General features: G+C 42.0%; 9 protein-coding genes and 2 long non-coding RNA genes across 16 annotated transcripts; 6 read left to right on the top strand and 5 right to left on the bottom strand.

Moving 5' to 3' along the window:
* Positions 1-18: 18 nt before the first annotated feature.
* Positions 19-543, top strand: LOC6576398 (dolichyl-diphosphooligosaccharide--protein glycosyltransferase subunit DAD1). Its single transcript, XM_002002353.4, has one exon. The coding sequence runs from the start codon at positions 126-128 to the stop codon at positions 462-464; it is 339 nt and encodes a 112-aa protein (XP_002002389.1). The 5' UTR covers positions 19-125; the 3' UTR covers positions 465-543.
* On the bottom strand, positions 482-1,301 carry LOC6576397. The gene is made up of 2 exons (XM_002002352.4): positions 896-1,301; positions 482-839 (listed from the first exon to the last, which is right to left on the bottom strand). The coding sequence occupies exons 1-2, from the start codon at positions 1,208-1,210 to the stop codon at positions 564-566; spliced, it is 591 nt and encodes a 196-aa protein (XP_002002388.1). The 5' UTR covers positions 1,211-1,301; the 3' UTR covers positions 482-563.
* A 51-nt stretch (positions 1,302-1,352) lies between these two features.
* LOC6576396 (transmembrane protein 126A) lies at positions 1,353-2,248 on the top strand. The gene is made up of 2 exons (XM_002002351.4): positions 1,353-1,561; positions 1,621-2,248. The coding sequence occupies exons 1-2, from the start codon at positions 1,443-1,445 to the stop codon at positions 2,171-2,173; spliced, it is 672 nt and encodes a 223-aa protein (XP_002002387.1). The 5' UTR covers positions 1,353-1,442; the 3' UTR covers positions 2,174-2,248.
* A 133-nt stretch (positions 2,249-2,381) lies between these two features.
* LOC6576395 (alanine--tRNA ligase, cytoplasmic) lies at positions 2,382-6,099 on the top strand. The gene is made up of 3 exons (XM_002002350.4): positions 2,382-2,485; positions 2,708-3,727; positions 3,784-6,099. The coding sequence occupies exons 2-3, from the start codon at positions 2,733-2,735 to the stop codon at positions 5,690-5,692; spliced, it is 2,904 nt and encodes a 967-aa protein (XP_002002386.1). The 5' UTR covers positions 2,382-2,485; positions 2,708-2,732; the 3' UTR covers positions 5,693-6,099.
* A 53-nt stretch (positions 6,100-6,152) lies between these two features.
* LOC6576394 (haloacid dehalogenase-like hydrolase domain-containing protein 2) lies at positions 6,153-7,536 on the bottom strand. Its single transcript, XM_002002349.4, has 4 exons — positions 7,359-7,536; positions 6,991-7,287; positions 6,710-6,929; positions 6,153-6,651 (listed from the first exon to the last, which is right to left on the bottom strand). Exons 1-4 carry the CDS (start codon positions 7,481-7,483, stop codon positions 6,484-6,486), a joined length of 810 nt encoding a protein of 269 aa, XP_002002385.2. The 5' UTR covers positions 7,484-7,536; the 3' UTR covers positions 6,153-6,483.
* A 422-nt stretch (positions 7,537-7,958) lies between these two features.
* On the top strand, positions 7,959-9,296 carry LOC6576393 (mitochondrial ribosome-associated GTPase 2). The gene is made up of 2 exons (XM_002002348.4): positions 7,959-8,143; positions 8,209-9,296. The coding sequence occupies exons 1-2, from the start codon at positions 8,024-8,026 to the stop codon at positions 9,205-9,207; spliced, it is 1,119 nt and encodes a 372-aa protein (XP_002002384.1). The 5' UTR covers positions 7,959-8,023; the 3' UTR covers positions 9,208-9,296.
* LOC6576392 (WD repeat-containing protein 82) lies at positions 9,213-10,342 on the bottom strand. The gene has a single exon (XM_002002347.4). The coding sequence runs from the start codon at positions 10,244-10,246 to the stop codon at positions 9,293-9,295; it is 954 nt and encodes a 317-aa protein (XP_002002383.1). The 5' UTR covers positions 10,247-10,342; the 3' UTR covers positions 9,213-9,292.
* Positions 10,343-10,353: 11 nt separating this feature from the next.
* On the top strand, positions 10,354-10,799 carry LOC122757267. Of its 2 annotated transcripts, none has more exons than XR_006357238.1 (2): positions 10,354-10,459; positions 10,638-10,799. It is a non-coding gene; the product is annotated as an uncharacterized LOC122757267 (long non-coding RNA). The 2 variants fall into 2 exon arrangements; XR_006357237.1 differs by having other exon boundaries at positions 10,354-10,517.
* On the bottom strand, positions 10,567-13,463 carry LOC6576391 (pancreatic triacylglycerol lipase). Of its 4 annotated transcripts, none has more exons than XM_015165153.3 (6): positions 12,901-13,463; positions 12,123-12,157; positions 11,739-11,805; positions 11,268-11,675; positions 10,820-11,206; positions 10,567-10,762 (listed from the first exon to the last, which is right to left on the bottom strand). In XM_015165153.3, exons 2-6 carry the CDS (start codon positions 12,148-12,150, stop codon positions 10,618-10,620), a joined length of 1,035 nt encoding a protein of 344 aa, XP_015020639.1. In that variant the 5' UTR covers positions 12,151-12,157; positions 12,901-13,463; the 3' UTR covers positions 10,567-10,617. The 4 variants fall into 4 exon arrangements, with proteins under 4 accessions (XP_015020639.1, XP_015020637.1, XP_015020638.1 ...); XM_015165151.3 differs by having other exon boundaries at positions 13,164-13,463; XM_015165152.3 differs by having other exon boundaries at positions 13,357-13,462.
* A 6-nt stretch (positions 13,464-13,469) lies between these two features.
* LOC122757266 lies at positions 13,470-13,921 on the top strand. Its single transcript, XR_006357236.1, has 2 exons — positions 13,470-13,693; positions 13,759-13,921. It is a non-coding gene; the product is annotated as an uncharacterized LOC122757266 (long non-coding RNA).
* A 674-nt stretch (positions 13,922-14,595) lies between these two features.
* On the bottom strand, positions 14,596-18,389 carry LOC6576390 (serine/threonine-protein phosphatase PP2A 65 kDa regulatory subunit). Of its 2 annotated transcripts, none has more exons than XM_015165150.3 (7): positions 18,045-18,388; positions 17,443-17,596; positions 16,866-17,359; positions 16,325-16,804; positions 15,970-16,255; positions 15,639-15,911; positions 14,596-14,974 (listed from the first exon to the last, which is right to left on the bottom strand). In XM_015165150.3, the coding sequence occupies exons 1-7, from the start codon at positions 18,126-18,128 to the stop codon at positions 14,970-14,972; spliced, it is 1,776 nt and encodes a 591-aa protein (XP_015020636.1). In that variant the 5' UTR covers positions 18,129-18,388; the 3' UTR covers positions 14,596-14,969. The 2 variants fall into 2 exon arrangements, with proteins under 2 accessions (XP_015020636.1, XP_032585249.1); XM_032729358.2 differs by having other exon boundaries at positions 14,951-15,528; positions 18,045-18,389.
* Between the last annotated feature and the right edge of the window lie 66 nt (positions 18,390-18,455).

Below are 18,455 nucleotides of genomic sequence, written 5' to 3'. Positions count from 1 at the left end.
AAATCGCTGGCATTTTCCAGCACTAGTTGCCAGGCGTTTTACGTGACGTGTCTGCCGTTCTGCGAACAAATTAATAACAAAATAAATTGAATATTGTAGCAAAGAAATTAAAATAAAGCCTCAAAATGGTTGAAATCAGCAGCGTAATTTCCAAGTTTTACAGCGACTACGTGCAGAACACACCGAAAAAGCTAAAACTCGTGGATATCTACTTGGGCTACATTCTGCTAACCGGCATCATACAATTTGTTTACTGCGTCCTGGTGGGCACATTTCCCTTCAACTCATTCCTCTCGGGCTTCATCAGCACCGTCAGCTGCTTTGTGCTGGCCGTTTGCCTGCGCCTGCAAGCAAATCCACAAAATAAGGCCGTCTTCTCGGGCATCTCACCGGAACGTGGCTTCGCTGACTTCATATTCGCGCATGTTATTCTCTTTTTGGTAGTCATGAACTTCATTGGATAAATTAAACACATAAGTGATTTACGCTTCTAAAATCCATTCATTTATCGGAATAATTAAATGTATAACTTAAAATAACAAACAGAATGTTTCTTCTTGTCTTTATATGTAACGATAGCTGTTCGTGTAGGCATGCAGGAAATCAAATTCATCGAATGTAAAATCCATTGTCAGCTCCGGCTCGGGCATTAAAAGCTGCACATACTCAATTTTCTCTAGATAGTCGGTGAGTACTGGTTCGGCCATGCTATATTTGTTGGAATCCCGAGGTTTTGTCGTTCGCGGTCGCTCCACTTCACGCAACGAGTCGTTCACGTTAATGGGTATCAAGTCCTTGAATACTGTTTGTGTTGATGGAAAGTTGAGCTTCTTGACAACCTAAATGTGGAACATATGTATAGAGATTTATAAACTGGTTGTATACTTGTTTATACCTTGGGTGCAATAGACGCCTTGGTGCGTGGCGTTAGGTCCAGTTGAAGATCCACGCGCATATTCCGAACTGAATTGACCTCAACCTGAGTGCGCACCATGGTATTGAACTGCGGCACTGCAAACTTATTGGGCGCAGTCTCTTGAGGAACTATGGGTGCCTTTTGCACCTTCTTTTCTTCTGGTGGCGTAAAGTTTTCGTCGGTGGCGCCATTGTGTGCTTTAACGCAAACGTTTGGCGCTGATGACGCTAACTGCACCCGGCGTGACACTTGTTTTGGATTATACTGCAAGCGTGTTTTGCGCTTGTGCGGCATTTTGTATTTTTACTTAATTTTTTTTTTTACAAAGCGAATTTGGATTAGTTTTCAAATGTCTACATTGGTGCTGACAGAAAATTTGATGTTTTACAGCACTGGGGTGAGCCACATCTGTGCCAATGCGAGTAACGATGTCAACGTTTTACCACACTGCCACCGCATTGGCGAACAGCTGTTTTAGTTTCTTTCTGCTGTTAATACAAATTCTATTTTGATTATAAATTAAAGTATGGCCCTATCGCGCGCTCGGACCAACGAACTGCCAACTGATGCAGTCATCATTTCAGAAGATCAAGCGCTGCGATACCAGTGGAAGATCATAACATCCTGGGACAAAATCGGAGACGTGTGCGTACAAAATTCAAGTCGCTTATCTAACCGCTGATACCCTGATTATATTTGTATAGATGGTCCTTGCGCTATGCGCCCGGCATACTCAGCGCCATGGCGGCCGCAACGGGCGCCTACGTGAATAATCATTACCGCAGACGCTTACGTCTGGGTGCCCATGGTCGTCTTTCCAGCTATTTGCCCATTGTAGTCGTGCCAGCCATCTTCACAATGCTAACACATAAATTCTTTATACAGAGTCCGTTGCTGTTGAGGCCTTTAACTGAGTGTCCCGTGTGTACGCAGGTCCGCAGCGCCGCCATCCAAACGGCATTGGGTGTGGTGTATCCCACGATTTTGGCACCCTTCGCCGCCTTTATGTTTGCCAGCAGATGCTATACCTATCGATTGCCTTCTATAACGGAAAATCCACGGGAAGTCTTTATGCTGTATCGAAAGCTAACACGCCCTATTATTCCCGCAATTTCCACAATCATTGCGATACAGGCATTTTTAACCATGTACCTGACGGGCAAGGAGGAAACGCAGAACTATAATATAATGCTGCGTATGAAACAAATTGAACAGGAGGTGGAGGAGCAGCATATGCCACAACGTTTTGACTTATAATTAATATAGAAAAGAAATTTCTTACAATTGTTGTATTTACTTGAAAAAATGTGTGTTTTACAATTTCGGCGCCAATTGCACGTAAAGTTGATTTAGTCATCGATATTTAACAGTTTGAATGTTAGCTCGATAGTGATCGCTATCGAACTTGTGTGGCAAAATAAAAATGTCGGGATGAACGATACTGGAGCTTACTTCGCTCATTGCAAACTGGCTCACAGCTGAACTTGCCGCATTGGAATCGGTTCAACTTACACGTTGCTGCAGTCGGTTGACGAAATTGTTTTGTATTTGCATTTAATTCTTCCAAACGTGAGTAATGCGCAACTAATACATATACAAATTGTGTCATGAAATAAACAACTTCGTGAAAGTTTAACAATATAATAGATTTTGTACAATTTAGTCACGTCAAAGACAATTTGTGCACTTTCGCATTTTGCATTGAATACAATTACATATACGAACGCAATTTTCCGTCGCGTGGCAATGGGCCAAAACTAAACTTTTTTCCTTTGTCTGCTGCACTTTCAGTCAATATCAATCAAAAATATACAAGATGAAGTTCCTCACCGCGAAGGAGGTACGCGATGCATACCTGAACTTCTTCAAGGAGCAGAAACATATCTACGTTCACTCGTCCAGCACCATTCCGTTGGACGATCCCACTCTACTCTTTGCCAACGCCGGCATGAATCAGTTTAAGCCCATTTTCCTGGGCATCGCTGATCCCAATAGCGAGATGTCCAAATGGGTGCGTGTTGTCAACACACAAAAATGCATTCGTGCTGGCGGCAAGCACAACGATCTGGATGATGTGGGCAAGGATGTGTATCACCACACGTTCTTCGAGATGTTGGGCAATTGGTCGTTCGGTGACTATTTCAAGAAGGAAATCTGCAGCTGGGCATGGGAATTCCTGACAGACCGTTTGAATCTGCCAAAGGATCGCCTATATGTCACCTACTTTGGCGGCGATGCAGCGAACGGTCTGGAACCGGATCTGGAGTGCAAGCAAATGTGGTTGGATCTTGGATTGAAACCCGAGCACATTTTGCCCGGCAGCATGAAGGATAACTTCTGGGAAATGGGCGAAACTGGGCCGTGTGGTCCGTGCTCAGAGCTGCATTTCGATCGCATTGGCGGACGCAGCGTACCCGAGCTGGTGAATATGGATGATCCCGATGTTTTGGAGATTTGGAATCTGGTGTTCATACAATACAACCGCGAATCCGACGGCTCCCTAAAGCAGCTCCCCAAGAAGCACATCGATTGCGGCATGGGCTTCGAGCGTTTGGTCTCTGTCATCCAGAATAAACGCTCAAACTATGATACAGATTTATTTGTGCCACTCTTTGATGCCATACAGGCGGGCACTGGTGCTCCGGCCTATCAGGGACGTGTAGGAGCCGACGATGCCGATGGCATTGATATGGCTTATCGTGTGCTAGCCGATCACGCACGCACGATAACCATAGCTTTGGCTGATGGCGGCAATCCCGATAATACGGGACGAGGCTATGTACTTAGGCGTATTCTGCGTCGCGCTGTGCGGTAAGGGAAACATGCTGATTATATTTGTATATATATTTATATCGATTCCTTTCCAGCTATGCTACTGAGAAGCTGAACGCTAAGCCTGGATTCTTTGCCACTTTGGTGACTACCGTTGTCGAACTGCTGGGCGATGCCTTTCCCGAGGTCAAAAAGGATCCACAGCACATTATGGACATCATTAACGAGGAGGAGCAGCAGTTCTTGAAGACATTGTCACGTGGTCGCAATTTGCTAAATCGCACCATTGAAAAGCTGGGCGCCGATCAGAAGACCATACCCGGCGATGTGGCCTGGCGTTTATATGACACTTATGGTTTTCCTGTGGATCTTACCCAGCTAATGGCCGAGGAGAAGTCTCTGCAGATCGATATGGATGGCTACGATGCGGCCAAGCATAATTCCTATATACTTTCGCAAGGCAAAGGTGCCAGCAAGATCGATGAGATCAATCTGGATGTGCACGCCATATCGGAGCTGCAGGAGAAGGGCGTGCCGCCCACAAACGATTCCTTTAAATACATATACGAAGCGGAGTCCAATGAGCGCGACTCCGCCTACAAATTTAGCGATTGCACCAGTAAAATCGTCGCTTTGCGATATGAGAACAAATTCGTGCAGGAGATTACCAGCGGACAGAAGGCGGGCATTGTGCTGGACAAGACGAATTTCTATGCGGAGAGCGGTGGCCAGATTTTCGATCAGGGTGCACTGGTCAAGCTGAACGATGAGGCCAATGAATTTCTTGTGGATCGCGTTTACAATCGCGGCGGCTACATTCTCCACATTGGCGTCGTCGAGGGCACCTTGGCCGTGGGCGATGAAGTGCAGCTGCATATCGATGTTGAGCGTCGTTGGCTAACCATGAAGAATCACTCAGCTACACATGCTCTCAATCACTGTCTGCTGCAGGTGCTGGGCAAGGATACGGAGCAGAAGGGTTCGCTTGTGGTGCCCGAGAAACTGCGCTTTGATTTCAACAGCAAAGCAGCCATGACCATTGAGCAAGTGGCCAAGACGGAGCAGCTGACGCGCGATATGGTCTACAAGGAGATGCCCATCTATGCCAAGGAATCCCAGCTGGCCTTAGCTAAGCGTATACGCGGCTTACGCTCTGTCTTCGATGAAGTCTATCCGGATCCGGTGCGTGTGATCTCCTTTGGCGTACCCGTCGATCAGCTCGAATCCCAGCCAGACTCCGAGGCAGGTGAACAAACCTCTGTGGAATTCTGCGGCGGCACACATCTGCGTAACTCTGGCCACATCATGGACTTTGTCATCAGCAGCGAGGAGGCCATAGCCAAGGGCATTCGACGCATTGTAGCGCTGACTGGACCCGAGGCATTGAAAGCTCTCAAGAAATCCGAAGGATTTGAGAAGGAAATCAGCACGTTAAAGGCCACCATTGAGGCGGATAAAACTGGCAAAGATTCCAAGCTGTACGTGAAGCAAATTGTGGAACTAACCGAACAAATCTCGCATGCAACCATACCCTATGTAAAAAAGGATGAGATGCGCAATCTGCTTAAATCTCTGAAGAAGACGCTCGATGATAAGGAGCGTGCCCTGCGCGCCGCCGTCTCAGTCACGGTTGTGGAACAGGCCAAGGCTTTGTGTGAAGCGAATCCCAAGGCAAATGTCTTGGTCCAGCAATTGGAAGCGTATAACAATACCAAGGCGCTGGACGCTGCCCTCAAGCAGGTGCGTTCCCAATTGCCCGATGCTGCCGCCATGTTCGTATCAGTTGATGCCGACTCCAAGAAGGTCTTTTGCCTCTGCTCGGTGCCCAAGAGCGCCGTCGAGAAGGGCTTGAAGGCCAATGAGTGGGTGCAGCATGTGTCGCCTGTGCTCGGAGGCAAAGGCGGCGGCAAACCCGAATCCGCTCAAGCTTCGGGCAGCAATTTCGAACGCGTCGACGAAATCGTTCAATTGGCCAGCAAATTTGCCCAGGCAAAGCTTAACTAAATTGCTTCTCATTCAATTTGCATACTCAAAAAGCTTTTTCACCACAAAGAACTAAAATATAAAAATATTTTAGACTGTTCCAAACAGTCGGAAATGTTGCATTTGAAATGGATTTCTGCTTATTTATAAAAAATTATATTAAACATTTGTACAATTTTTTCTAACTATTGGCAAAAAAAAACGAGTTTTTGCATTTCATAAATTTTTTTAACTATGGGGGTTAAACAAAATTTTAGTTCAAATTTAACGACTAAGAATCAGCTAATGCTTTCCGCAGAACTTTTAGATTAGATAAAACTGTTTTTCGGCAGTCAAATATGCCTTTAAGCCTCATTCGATACATAAAATATTATTTTATTTATTAATTTTGTATGACAATGTCTTTATTAAATTGAATTTATTGAATTTTATTTAGTTTATTAAATAGTGTTCATTCGAGGAACTTAAAAACCACTTAGGGTAAGATATAAAATTATTGAATACATCAATTTTTATTGAATATTTTATAATGGGAGGTGTTTTGTAATTCAGTTGGAAATTTTCATAAAAGAGAATATCTATAATTTGTTATTTATTTAATGTAGTCGGGAAATATAGCTAAGCAGCGAATAGTTCTATTAATCAATCTTATCAAAAATTAAATAAAATATTATTCACCTTCCCCAGCAGGTGTCATCGCAACCTAAACTCTTACAAAAGTGCCAAAACTCGAAATTAACTTTTACACCAATTCGTATGTTAAATTCACGTGTTTTGTGAAAGTCTGGCAGTTTTTGAATTGAATAGTCAAACTAGTGCTTTCTGCACAATATCCAGTCGACGGCCTCGGCGAAATTCTTAACCACAGCCGTCGGTGCGGGCGAGATGGCTTCCAGAGCTTCTGGCAAAAACTTGCCCGTCTTGACGAGAATGCCCTGCATGCCCGCCTTCATGGCGCCCACAATATCGTCGTTGACATCCTGAAAACAATAGGTGTAAATCGGATCACAAATATATATTTAAATCAATTCATCTTACATCGCCAATCATGATGCATTCGTTGGGACTCAACCCGTCTGGTATGGCATTGTTGAAAAAGAATTTATTTGGTTTGCCTATAACCGTTGCCGACTTGCCCGTCGCATACTCCAAGCCCTTGACAAAGCAACCGGGTCCCAAGGCCAAGCCATCCGAACGTTTATAGTATTTGCCCTGATGCACGGCCACAAGTTTGTGCGACTTCTTCGCCATAAGCACACTTATAGTGTAGGAAAGTTTGAATAAAGCTTCAATGAAACATATGAAGTCTGCCTTCTCACCTGAAAGCCTTATTTAGGTGAGCATAATCAAAGGCAGCGGGCGCCAGGCCCACCACAACCGAATCATAGGGACGACTCGAGTCCTCTTCAGGAAAATCTTTACGTGCATCGTCCGATAGCAAATAGAAAGGATTCAGTTTCTCATTCTCCACATATGCAGCAGCTGCGCTCAACGAACTGTATATCTCTTCAATATCCAGTTGGAAGCCCATTTTGATTAATAGATCGTAAAGCGTCTTTTTCGAGTCTTTGGTGGTGTTGGTTACAAATTTAACGGTAATATTACTACTGCGCAGCCTACAAGAAAAAAAAACATGTGTGTATACATACATATTCAAGTCCATTGCAGTCTATAGCTGGTGACATACCTATGCAATGCCATAGCAGCGTTAGGTGTTGGCTCATCCTCCACATGGAGTGTGCCGCTAAGATCTATAAGCGCAGCTCTTACGGACATCTTTCTAAATTGCTCCAAACTTCTGCGGCACAGCATTAGATGACCATCGATATCACCCGCTATTAAGTTCAGCAAAAGTATCGAGTAGTAGCTCGAATAAGAATCATCGAACAATGTTGACAAACTGTTGATTTCACGACAGCTCCACTACTGATTATATAAATTCATTTGAATGTTATGTATATTTACATAAGTCGATCTCGCATCGAAGCTTCTTTTCGACATTATAACCTAATATAATATATGGCGTTGCTTCCTGAAATATGAATTAAATATTAATCAAATTTGTCTTAATTTTCCCGAAGTATACTTACCCGAAGTATTCTAATTTTTGTTAACACTTTTAATTACTAACATCACTAACCATAGTATGGTTAGGTTAGTATTGCGTGATTGTTTTAAATCTTTACTTACATTAGTCCTATCGGGAATTCCTTTTATATATTTTTTAAAGTGCCGATAGATTGTACAAGGTGCACCCTGATTGCATTCGATTGTGACCAATTATATATATCGATAAATATGTATATATTATTGCCGGCACCGAAAGAAACATAAATAAAACCATATGACAAAATGTCGCTATTTCCAATTTCAGCTCAGATAATAAGCAAATTTCTAACGAAAAGCCGAATAAACTATTGTCAAGTAGCCACGGCACTGCGTCCCAAAAAGAGCAAGTCGACAAGGAAAGAGGTAAATCAGTTATACAAATATATCAATGTTTACATAACTATTAAATGAAACATTTCCCATGGCAGGCACAATACTTCTCGGATGCGAAACGCGTACGAGCTATAGGTGGTAAAGGAGGCGATGGCTGTGTGTCATTTCTGCAATTGTGGTGCAACGAACGCGCCGGCCCTGATGGCGGCGACGGCGGAAATGGCGGCCATGTCATTTTCCAAGCCTCCAATGATGTGCGTAACTTTAACCATGTGAACAGCGTCCTGCAAGCAGCCGAAGGTGGCATTGGATCAGCTAAGGAATGCCATGGCAAGAATGCCAAGCATACGGTGATCAAAGTGCCCGTTGGCACCGTCGTACGGAATGCCGAGGGTCTGATTGTGGCCGATTTGGGAAGTGTGGATCTCATGTTTGTGGCAGCACGTGGAGGGGCGGGTGGCAAGGGCAATCGCTTCTTCACCACCGACAAAGAGACCTCACCCAAGGTGTGTGAGTATGGACCTGCCGGCGAAGATATGAGCTATATGCTGGAGCTACGCAGCATGGCCGAAGTGGGTCTGATTGGGTTTCCCAATGCCGGGAAGAGCACGCTACTGAATGCCTTAACGCGTGCCAAGCCAAAAGTGGCGCCATATGCTTTCACAACACTTCGACCCCATCTGGGCACCGTTCAATATGACGATCATGTGCAGCTGACTATTGCGGATTTACCAGGCCTTGTGCCGGATGCACATCGAAACAAAGGATTAGGCATACAGTTCTTGAAGCATGCCGAACGCTGCACCCTGCTGCTCTTTGTGCTGGATGCTAGCGCGCCCGAGCCTTGGATGCAGTACAAACAGCTCATGCATGAACTGGAACAATTTGGTGGCCGACTGGCGAAGCGTCCGCACCTGGTTGTGGCCAACAAAATGGATGTGGAATCGAGTGCGAGTAATTTTGAGCAATTGCAGCAGCAGCTGCAGCACCCGGAATTACTCGGCATCAGCGCAAAAATGGGGCACAATCTGGCGAAGCTTCTCACAAATATACGCGTCGCCTACGAGCGACATAAAGAACAACAACGACAATAACATAATTGTTTTCCTAATTTATAATATTTAATTGTAATTAACTTAAATAGATTAGAAAATTAAAAAAGTTAGAGAACTTATGAAGCTAAACACCCTCTTCAGACGTAGGCAGCCAGAAGGCCATGTTTGTGCAGGCTGAGGCGAGCATCATGTACTTGGGATTGAATTGGACGCATTGCACTGGACCCGGGTGATCGCCATTGAGCACGGAGACCTTGTTGCCGGTGTCAGCATTCCAGATATGTACACGACCATCGGTGCTGCCGGAGAAGATGAACTGCGAGTCCGGACTGAAGCTGGCCTCGATGGCAATGCCCTTGTTGTTCGGATAGCCAGTGAACGTTTGCAGCGGTGTGCCATGAAATGCGTCCACTAGTCGTATAACTGAACCATTTGTGCTGATCAGGATGGTTTTGCCATCGCGCGAAAATTTCAGACCCGTCCAGTCGCACTCCTTCTCCTGGTTGAGCTTGAATGTGACAAAGGGTCCCTTGTCAAAGGACCGCAGATCGTACAGTTTAATGCTTTCCGAATTGACGCCGGCCGCAAAGATAAGACCTTCCGGATCGTAGGCAGCAATCGGTCGACCCGATAGATGCATAAGTCCCTGGCAGTTGGGTGAGCGCAAGTCCCACAGACGCAACGTTTTATCCAATGAACCAGATAGAAAGGTATCCTCCACGGGTGAGATACACAGCGAAATCACTTTTTTCGTATGGCCGGGAAAGTAGCGCAGATATTTGTTGTCATGCAAACTGAGATATCGTATGGTGTCGTCGACCTTAGTTGAACTGTGTATGGCCGTATTGTTGGCATGCGTAAAATGTATCAAATCGACGCCATATTTCTTGGAATTCACAGTCCTTGATTGCGTGCCCTTCTCGCAATCGTATATAACAATTTGATCGTCCTCGCTGCAAGAGATTAGATGTTCGCCATTCGGTGCAAAGTCAATCGCATTGATTTTGTCTGTGTTTTCGCGAAAGATTTTGGCTACTTTAAAGCTGCGGACAACTGAATCCGTTAATTTTATTTTCATTTTGACAAAACGCTTGTTTTCAACCACGCAGCAATTCGGCTTATATCTTGTGTTATTTCTTTATTTTCATGCAAGCACTAGTGGTGCGTAAATTGTAGTGACGAGGGCTGATTTTATAATCGATAAGCCAGATATCGATAGTTTTGGCGTCTTTTAATTACCGAATTTTCAGAATTAAATATATTTTGTAGATTTATTAAACTCGTAACAATTGTATTGTATTTTATTTTAAAGTTTTTATAATTCTTTACAGCTGATTTAAACCAAATCAGTAAATTATAAATGCTTAACATTATGAATATAAGATAAAAAATATCCAATTAACAAAATTTTGCAACATATTTATTTTAATTATATATCATAAGAACATATCATTGCTCTACCTTTGCAGGTACTGAAGCTTCATAAGTATTGTTATTGCCCAACAGCTCCTTGGGATCCACATAGATTATGCCATCCTTGCCACGAGCATATGGCGTCAAGCCATTCGTTTGTAAGTAAAAATCGCCATGTATACTAAGGAAACAAATAATAAGTTAAATATATAATTTAATTATAAAATACTCAACTTACTTAGTGGGACAATTATGACCCATGACAACAGGTTGCTCAGATTCAATAATTTTGTTTAGTTTGAAATCATCCCAGCTTTTGGCTGCAACCGCATCGAACTTAATTGGAAAACGGTCCGAGACGCTCTCCGCCCAGAACCACCAACTGCGCCGATGACTAGACAAATCATTATCGCTGAGCATTTTATAATTGCGCTTCGGACAGCCAGGCTGCAATGTCTTGCCACCGTTTGGCCAAAAGTCCACGGTGCCCGTGCTGCTAGGTGCACCATATAACCAAGCATCTGTGTGAATAACATCCACGAATTCTGCATCACTTGCGCTTAGATGTGCGGCCAGACCAGCTGTGAGGTAGAAGAGGGGAAAGGCAGGATCCAGGCCGGTGATTCTATTTCAATTGAATAACAATGTTAATTATTATATAAGTATACACTAAAAGCAAAACGAACCTTTTAATTTTCAATACACCTTTGGATCGTCTAGTAATCTCACGGCCTATAATTCCAGCCATCTGGCCGCCCAACGAATGTCCAACAATATGAAATTTCTCTATGTCCAGGCCATGCTCGAACATGTCCAGCAGAACTTTCGCTAGTTCCGGTCCCAATTGCTTGGCATTGACGACCGCATCAAAGATATAATTGCCATCGGCCAGTTCGCCCCAATCCAAAACAATTAGATTCGTATCGTTGCGTTCTAGATAAGCTTCCGCAATCACATGTATGCTCTCCACATCGGGATCCTCCAGATATCCATGCAAATACAATACAGTATTCTTGTTCAAATCCAGGTGCTCATCTTCTAGCAAATTTTTGGAGTCATGCAGATCATAGATATCGCTATCAGCTACGCTGGGTCTGACATAATTAAAAGTATGTTAGCTTAGTTGCTTAGAGTAAAGGTTAACTGCTACGGCATACCCATAGTACAATATAAATTTGGCTGTCGTTAAGTCTGCCTTCGAGCTTTTGAGGCCGCATAGTAACCCTGAAAGTGTACACCACAAAAGAAATAGAAGTAAAAATGTTTAATTACGTAAAATAAATGATGATGGGTGGGAAAGGTAAAAACGGTCAAAGATAATAAAAATTTCACAATGCTCGCATAACATTTAAGATTATGGGTTTATCTACTGCGATATATGAATTAATAGTTGGGCCTATTTTCGCTTTTAAAAGTAAGCAAAAGTCTAGATTTTTTAAAAATTATATTACAAATGTTTCTTCATATACAAGGAAAAAATCGTTTTCTTTTTTCATTCAAATTAAAAGTTTCGGACTCATAATACTTTTCACTTCACTTACTTGATTTATTTTTAATGGCTTTGTGCATATTTCTGCTGCAAAGAAAATAATATTAATAGAACATAAACAATTTGATAACATAAATATTTACATTTCTAAACTGTGCTTTATTTATTATAAGAATTCGATTGTTAATTATAAAATTTATTTCCGGAATATCTTTTAGGTCTGTCGACTACTTCCACTCAACTGCGCTGATTAATAAATACTAAGCGAAAATCCATCACAAAAATCACATTGAGTAAATCTAATTAAAGTGGGATTTGTGATAAGATAGCAAATACAGGCAATAGTATACAGTGGACGCGCACTTCGACGGATGAGCATGGCTCGTTTCATATTACATTTTCATAATATAAGAGTTTGTAGAATATGAGGTCTTTGGTTCAAGGTAATAGACGTTTAAGGTAGGCAAAAAGGAGACAACAATATGTAATTGGCGGGCTTCAATTGGATGTTGGCAAATAGACCTTTCACTCTAGTTGGACTGTGGAAATACGAAACTATACATACATAAATACATACATTCATACATATGTATAGTTGTTGATTTCAAAATCGCAGCCGACCACACTGCACTAAACTACACTTGATTTATACTTGTAACGGTATTAGTTACGCCATTAATGTGTTTGGTGCCGTTAGAGAACACAAAAGGTGAAGAAAGTACTAACACTTCAATTTACATTTATGACCAGCAGCTCCATAGAGACAATGAAACACTCACTAGCATCTGGCTAATCGGAGGAAGGGGCAGGTGAATGCAGACGGTGCTTACGTTTTAATAAAACGCGCCACTTGAGCTCAAAGTGCGATAACCGCCGTATAGCCGTTTAATTAATAGGCGGCGCTTGCAGGGGCCAAAAAAAGCCAGTAATATTTGTTATAAATAGATCTGTCACAGAACACGTTCACCTGCAGCGAATACTCGTAACATAAATTGAAGTGCTGTGGCCTTAATTGCACTTTCTGAATTAAATCATAACGGACATACATACATAAGTTACATTTGCATACAAAAACACATACACACACACTCACGTATCGGGCACTTTGACGGGTTTGTACAAAAGTACGCGACGAATTAGAAAATTATTTATTGGCTTTCTCTTTAGTTACATGAGCAAACATGCATACACATACGCTGTTTACTGTAGTGTTTACGGAACCATCAGTCAATATATTTGACATGTAATTTGTAATAAATATTAACCAAGCACTCCAAGAAACCTACGCGCAATGAATCTAAAATTCTTTTTGGACCGCACAACTTCATTAACTTGAGTCTGTGTGTACGTTAAGGTACAACGCGTCGCGACGCAATGACAAGCCCGACCGATCTGCGCTAGTGATGTGAAAAAACATCGATGCATCGACAATCGATGTTTTTTTGGCGATGTTTTCCGATGTTTTCCGATGTTTTTATTGATACCGATGTTAAGCGATGCATCGATGTTTGACAGAACATCGGGCGTTAAATTTCACAACATTGCAGAACATATGGATACACTGCCACATAGAAAAATTCGCGAATTTGTTTCTTTTTTTTACCCTGTGTTTGCAATGCCAAAGTAAGTAAATTGTTGAAAATATATATAAATATAGTTATTTGCAATTACAAATGTATTTATTCTAGAATAACAACAAAGACAAGCTTTTGCTGGAGGCACTTTACAAAATTGATGGAAATAGCGCGAAATGCAACATTTGCAACAAAGTTTTGAAGATTGCGGGTAACACGACCAACATGAAGGACCACCTGCGGTCCATTCATAAAATAGAACAAAATGTTGAAGAAATGTTGTTTAAGAATTGAATTAACGAAAAATAACGGAATTGGTAGAAAACATCGATACATCGATGTTTATAGCCGATGTTTTACACAACATCGATTTATCATTTTGCAAACATCGATGAACATCGACATCGAATTTTCGACCCAAATTTACATCACTAATCTGCGCTAGTAAACACACACTTGCTCTTTCGCTCTTCCTCTCTACACACACACGTTCGTTCGCTTGCTCTCTACAAAAGTGCAAACACTCTCAACCACACACGCACACACGCAAATGGCTAAACGAGTATAATACAAAAACAACTTTGCCGTGGACTATCGAGTTGTGCAAACATCAGACAGACACAGCAAATAAATAAATAATTGTAAATAACTGTGGATAACTGTTAGAAATCGGCGCTCAGTTTGTAATGCCCAATTACATTTTTAAAGCTAAATGAGAACCTTTAAATAAACAAATCCAGTATAGCGGCGGACTTTTGCCGAATGTACGGCACAAGTGCTCGACGCACAATTCGATTTCGAAACGATGTTCCTGTTTTAGCTTATGAACGCAATGTATCGAATATACAAACATATGTACATATGTATATAAAATTTTTTGAAATAGAGTATATAGTCATGTTTTCTTTTACAATAAATTTTATTTTGCATTCAGATGCGATTAACCAATACATTTTGTTTTCAAAGTCTACACAGGTTTTTGTATTGTTTTTTTAAATATTGAATTTTTGCTTATGTTTTATGTAGTTAATAAGTATGTAAGTAATATATATATTTATGTGTGGCGTTTTCAGTGGCTCGTTATCCTCCGTTTGCTCGAATGTTGCATTTTGAAAATGTTAAATATGTAGACTTCGAGGCTCTTATTATGTTTTCTCCGCTGTAGTTTGGCGTCTCCAGGTTCTACATAATTGATTGATCCATGGTTTGGTTTTTTAACTACAAATTTCCGTTTTTAAGTGTTGCTACACAATAATTATATTTTTGTTGCCAGGGTGTGTGAAATACATACATTTTAAAAATAGAATAAAAAATTATAAAGTTGATTACGCTACGGTATTTGAAAAATTACAATCCATAAAATATTCGAAATGTGGAACCGGGAAAGAAACAGAGAAGAATGTACATCAATTAACAGTTAGTATTTCGTTAATATATGCTTGGATTCAATTAGTAATAGTTCGTTTCTTTGAGTAACGCAGACAATTTATGCAACATGGACAAATTTTGAGACACTTGGAAACATGGTATAATAGGGCTCAATGGTATTCCGACTTGCGTATTGTTATATACTAATCTGGTCACACACACACACACACACACACACAAGGTGTTCACACATGACATTATTTTGGTTTTGACTACTCATCCTCTAACATTCCGAAACACTTTTCAGCTGCTGCGGCTGCTGCTCCTGTTCCCCCCCAGCGTTAACATTGCTATTATTGTTCTCGATATTAGCATTAAGCTCGAGCAGAACGCCAGGCTCAACGGATGCTGCAGAATTGGGCGGCGGCTCAACGACCAGCTTGGACGCCAGGGCGGCCTCAAGCTTAAAGCCCATGCAAGGCGGCACTGCGGTTCTAAAGACATTCAGCTCCATTTCTAAAGGTTTGATATATAGATTATACTTGCAGCATATGGCAAAAACTTATGCTGAGTCATTGTGTGGCCGTGTGTGTAGAAATTTCTCTGCATCAGTTATTCTTTCTTACCGGCTGCTATTCCAGCAATTGCCTGTGCAGCGAAATGCTTAACATCCACATCAGCATCAGCATTCAGTTTGTCCAACGTTGGCTTCACTTGCGAATCGATAACGCTCGCCTCCAGGAACGGGGAAATCTTCTGCAATGTTTTAGCCACATTGAAACGCACATTGGCAACTGGATCGGCGGCGAGCAGCAAAACAGTGGGCAGCAACAGTTTCGTGGTGATTTCAGTGCCGCAAACCTCAGCCAAAACATTTAGACAGAAGAGACAGGTCATTCCTTAAAAGAATCGGTATTAATAAGCAATAGATAATAATCGATAATAATTTGTGATTACTGTGCAAATAGTTCTTGTTGCGCGACATAACTAATATCATTGGAATAATGGCCTGCTCGGCCCAGGGCGCACCAAACTGTTCCACCAGCTTCTTCATATTTAATGTGGCGGCCTCTCGAATGGCATATACATGATCGTTCAGCCAACCCATGCAGAGGCCGCGCAGCTTCTGATCGAAGAACTCCTGGCCCAGCTGACCAGCCAGCGCGGGCATATACTCAATGATAGCAAGACGTACACGCCATTTGGAGTCCTCTGCAAGCTCCACGATGGCGGGAAGAAGGGACTGTTGAAATGAAATTGAATGGCATAAGACTATAAACAATCCAAATTTTGTAAGAGCTTAATTATTTACCTGCGATAGCTGCTGAATACCGATGACATCATTGACGCAATCCAAATTTGAGATTATATTCAGACGCACTTCTGGGCATTCGTCCTTCAGCTGAATGAGGAACAGTGGCAACAATTGCTCGACTGTTTGATAAGCACCCAGCATCGGGCTTAGACCCATTATGACAGAAGCCAGCGCTGACTTCACATGTGGATTGGGATCGCTGACCAAATCGCGTACGTATGGCAAAATGGAGCTCAAAATTATTTGCATCTGATTGGCTTTGTCCAAGTTGGCGCAAAAGTCTTTGACTTTAGTGGCCACAGCGGCGCGCACCTCAGCCTCGGCATCCTTGAGGAGATACTGAAAAGCGGGCACTAGATCGACGCGTGTTATCTCGGGACCCACAGCCTTCTGTAGATCCACAAACTTCTCGGCGACCATATAGCGCACACGCCACGATGAATCGCTGGCACACTGACGCAGCGTAGGCAACACCAGCTGCAAAGGGTTTCGATATTAATATGGTTTATGAATATGAAATGATAATTATTTCACTAACATGTTCAACATCGTCCTGTGGCAGCAATTGAGCAATGCTGACACATGCTTCGACGGCTAACAGTCGCACCGAGTCTTGATCATCCTGCGCCAGTTGTACAAAATTCGGTATCAAGTCCGATTTGAGATATTCCGTTTCTACTACTTTGGCGAATTCGCCCAATTTATTGGCTGCGGCACGTCGCACCATTGGCGTTTCGTCCTGGCACAACTTCCGGAAATTTGCACGCAATTCGGCCTTCACGGGCTGTGTGACGCGTGGATAGCACACGGAGAATAAACCACAAGCCGACGTGCGTGAGGTAAACCAATCGCCAGACACCAAACGCTGCAACGTTGGCACCACATGTATCTCCAAATCTAGAGCACTGTGCTCCGCAGCAACAGTGCGCAGAGATTCAACTGCCTTGTCTCGCACAACTGTTTCCTCGACAGTAGCTAAGCTTTCCAGCGGCGGCAACAAATACATCGCATACTCAGGTCCACCCACAAGACCTGAAAGATACACCATGTACACATATTTATATATTCATATATATCCGTATTACAAATTTGATAAGAATCAATTGTTTCCATACTTGTGAAATTGCCCAATTGATCGGCCAATGCGAGCAGCACTTCATCTTCATCGTATATGGTCTCAGTTAAAAAAGGTATCAGTTCGGAACGTGTGCGTTCCTCGCCCAAAGCCAGGGCAATAGTCGATAGCTTTTTGATCGAATTCAAACGCAACTGCGAAAAGATGATAAATAATTAAATTATTAATCAAAACAAAATAATATATGATAAGAGAGTAAGTTAGGAGTACCGAATAATAAATACCCTAGCATAGATATCACAATCAGACAAATCGACAAATTGACGTTAATCAGAAATATAAATTTTTTGTTTATATGTATATTCTATTAAATTCAACACCTATTTCGCTTACACATATCTCATGACAAAGTTATAAGCATTGCAAGCCTATAAGAGTAGCTGCAGCTTTACTCACACACAAACACATGTACATATACTCGCGCACATACATACGAATTGCTATTCACAATGTGACGCATTTTTTAATGCATAGTTATGTATGTATGTGTGTGTATGTACATGGCTATGCTTATACATACCTACATACATTGTCAGATTATAACCAAGTATACATTTGTTTAATATTGACGTTATAACTAACCTGCACATCCTCATTTTTCAATTCGTCAATTAATACCGCAATGGGATAAAGAGAATCATCGACAGATTTGTCGCTTGCTGCCATTTTTCTTTTCTCACTCACACAGTAGTATAGAAAATCGGTTTCTTTTCAACTATTCCGCACGAAATACACTAGACGCCCAACACCGAATTATCGAATTACTGTTATAATTAAATGCTTTCGCACAGTATTTATTTTAATTTATTTGAAAATGTCCACAATTTAGAAAAGTTATTTGATTGATTTTCCAGTGAAAATGCGATGTCGATTCCGTGCAAAAAAATTTTTTTTGGTTCTATGAAATGACACAACGAGACAGAACGATGCTACTCGATACTTTTTACGTTAACAGCAACGTTTGCCCGGCAAACAGAATTACTCCCCCACTTA

Source organism: Drosophila mojavensis, unplaced genomic scaffold (genome assembly GCF_018153725.1).
Source record: "Drosophila mojavensis isolate 15081-1352.22 unplaced genomic scaffold, ASM1815372v1 contig_36, whole genome shotgun sequence".
NCBI lineage: Eukaryota > Metazoa > Arthropoda > Insecta > Diptera > Drosophilidae > Drosophila > Drosophila mojavensis.
Note: the sequence above shows the minus strand (reverse complement) of the source record. Positions and strands in the feature narration are given on the sequence as shown.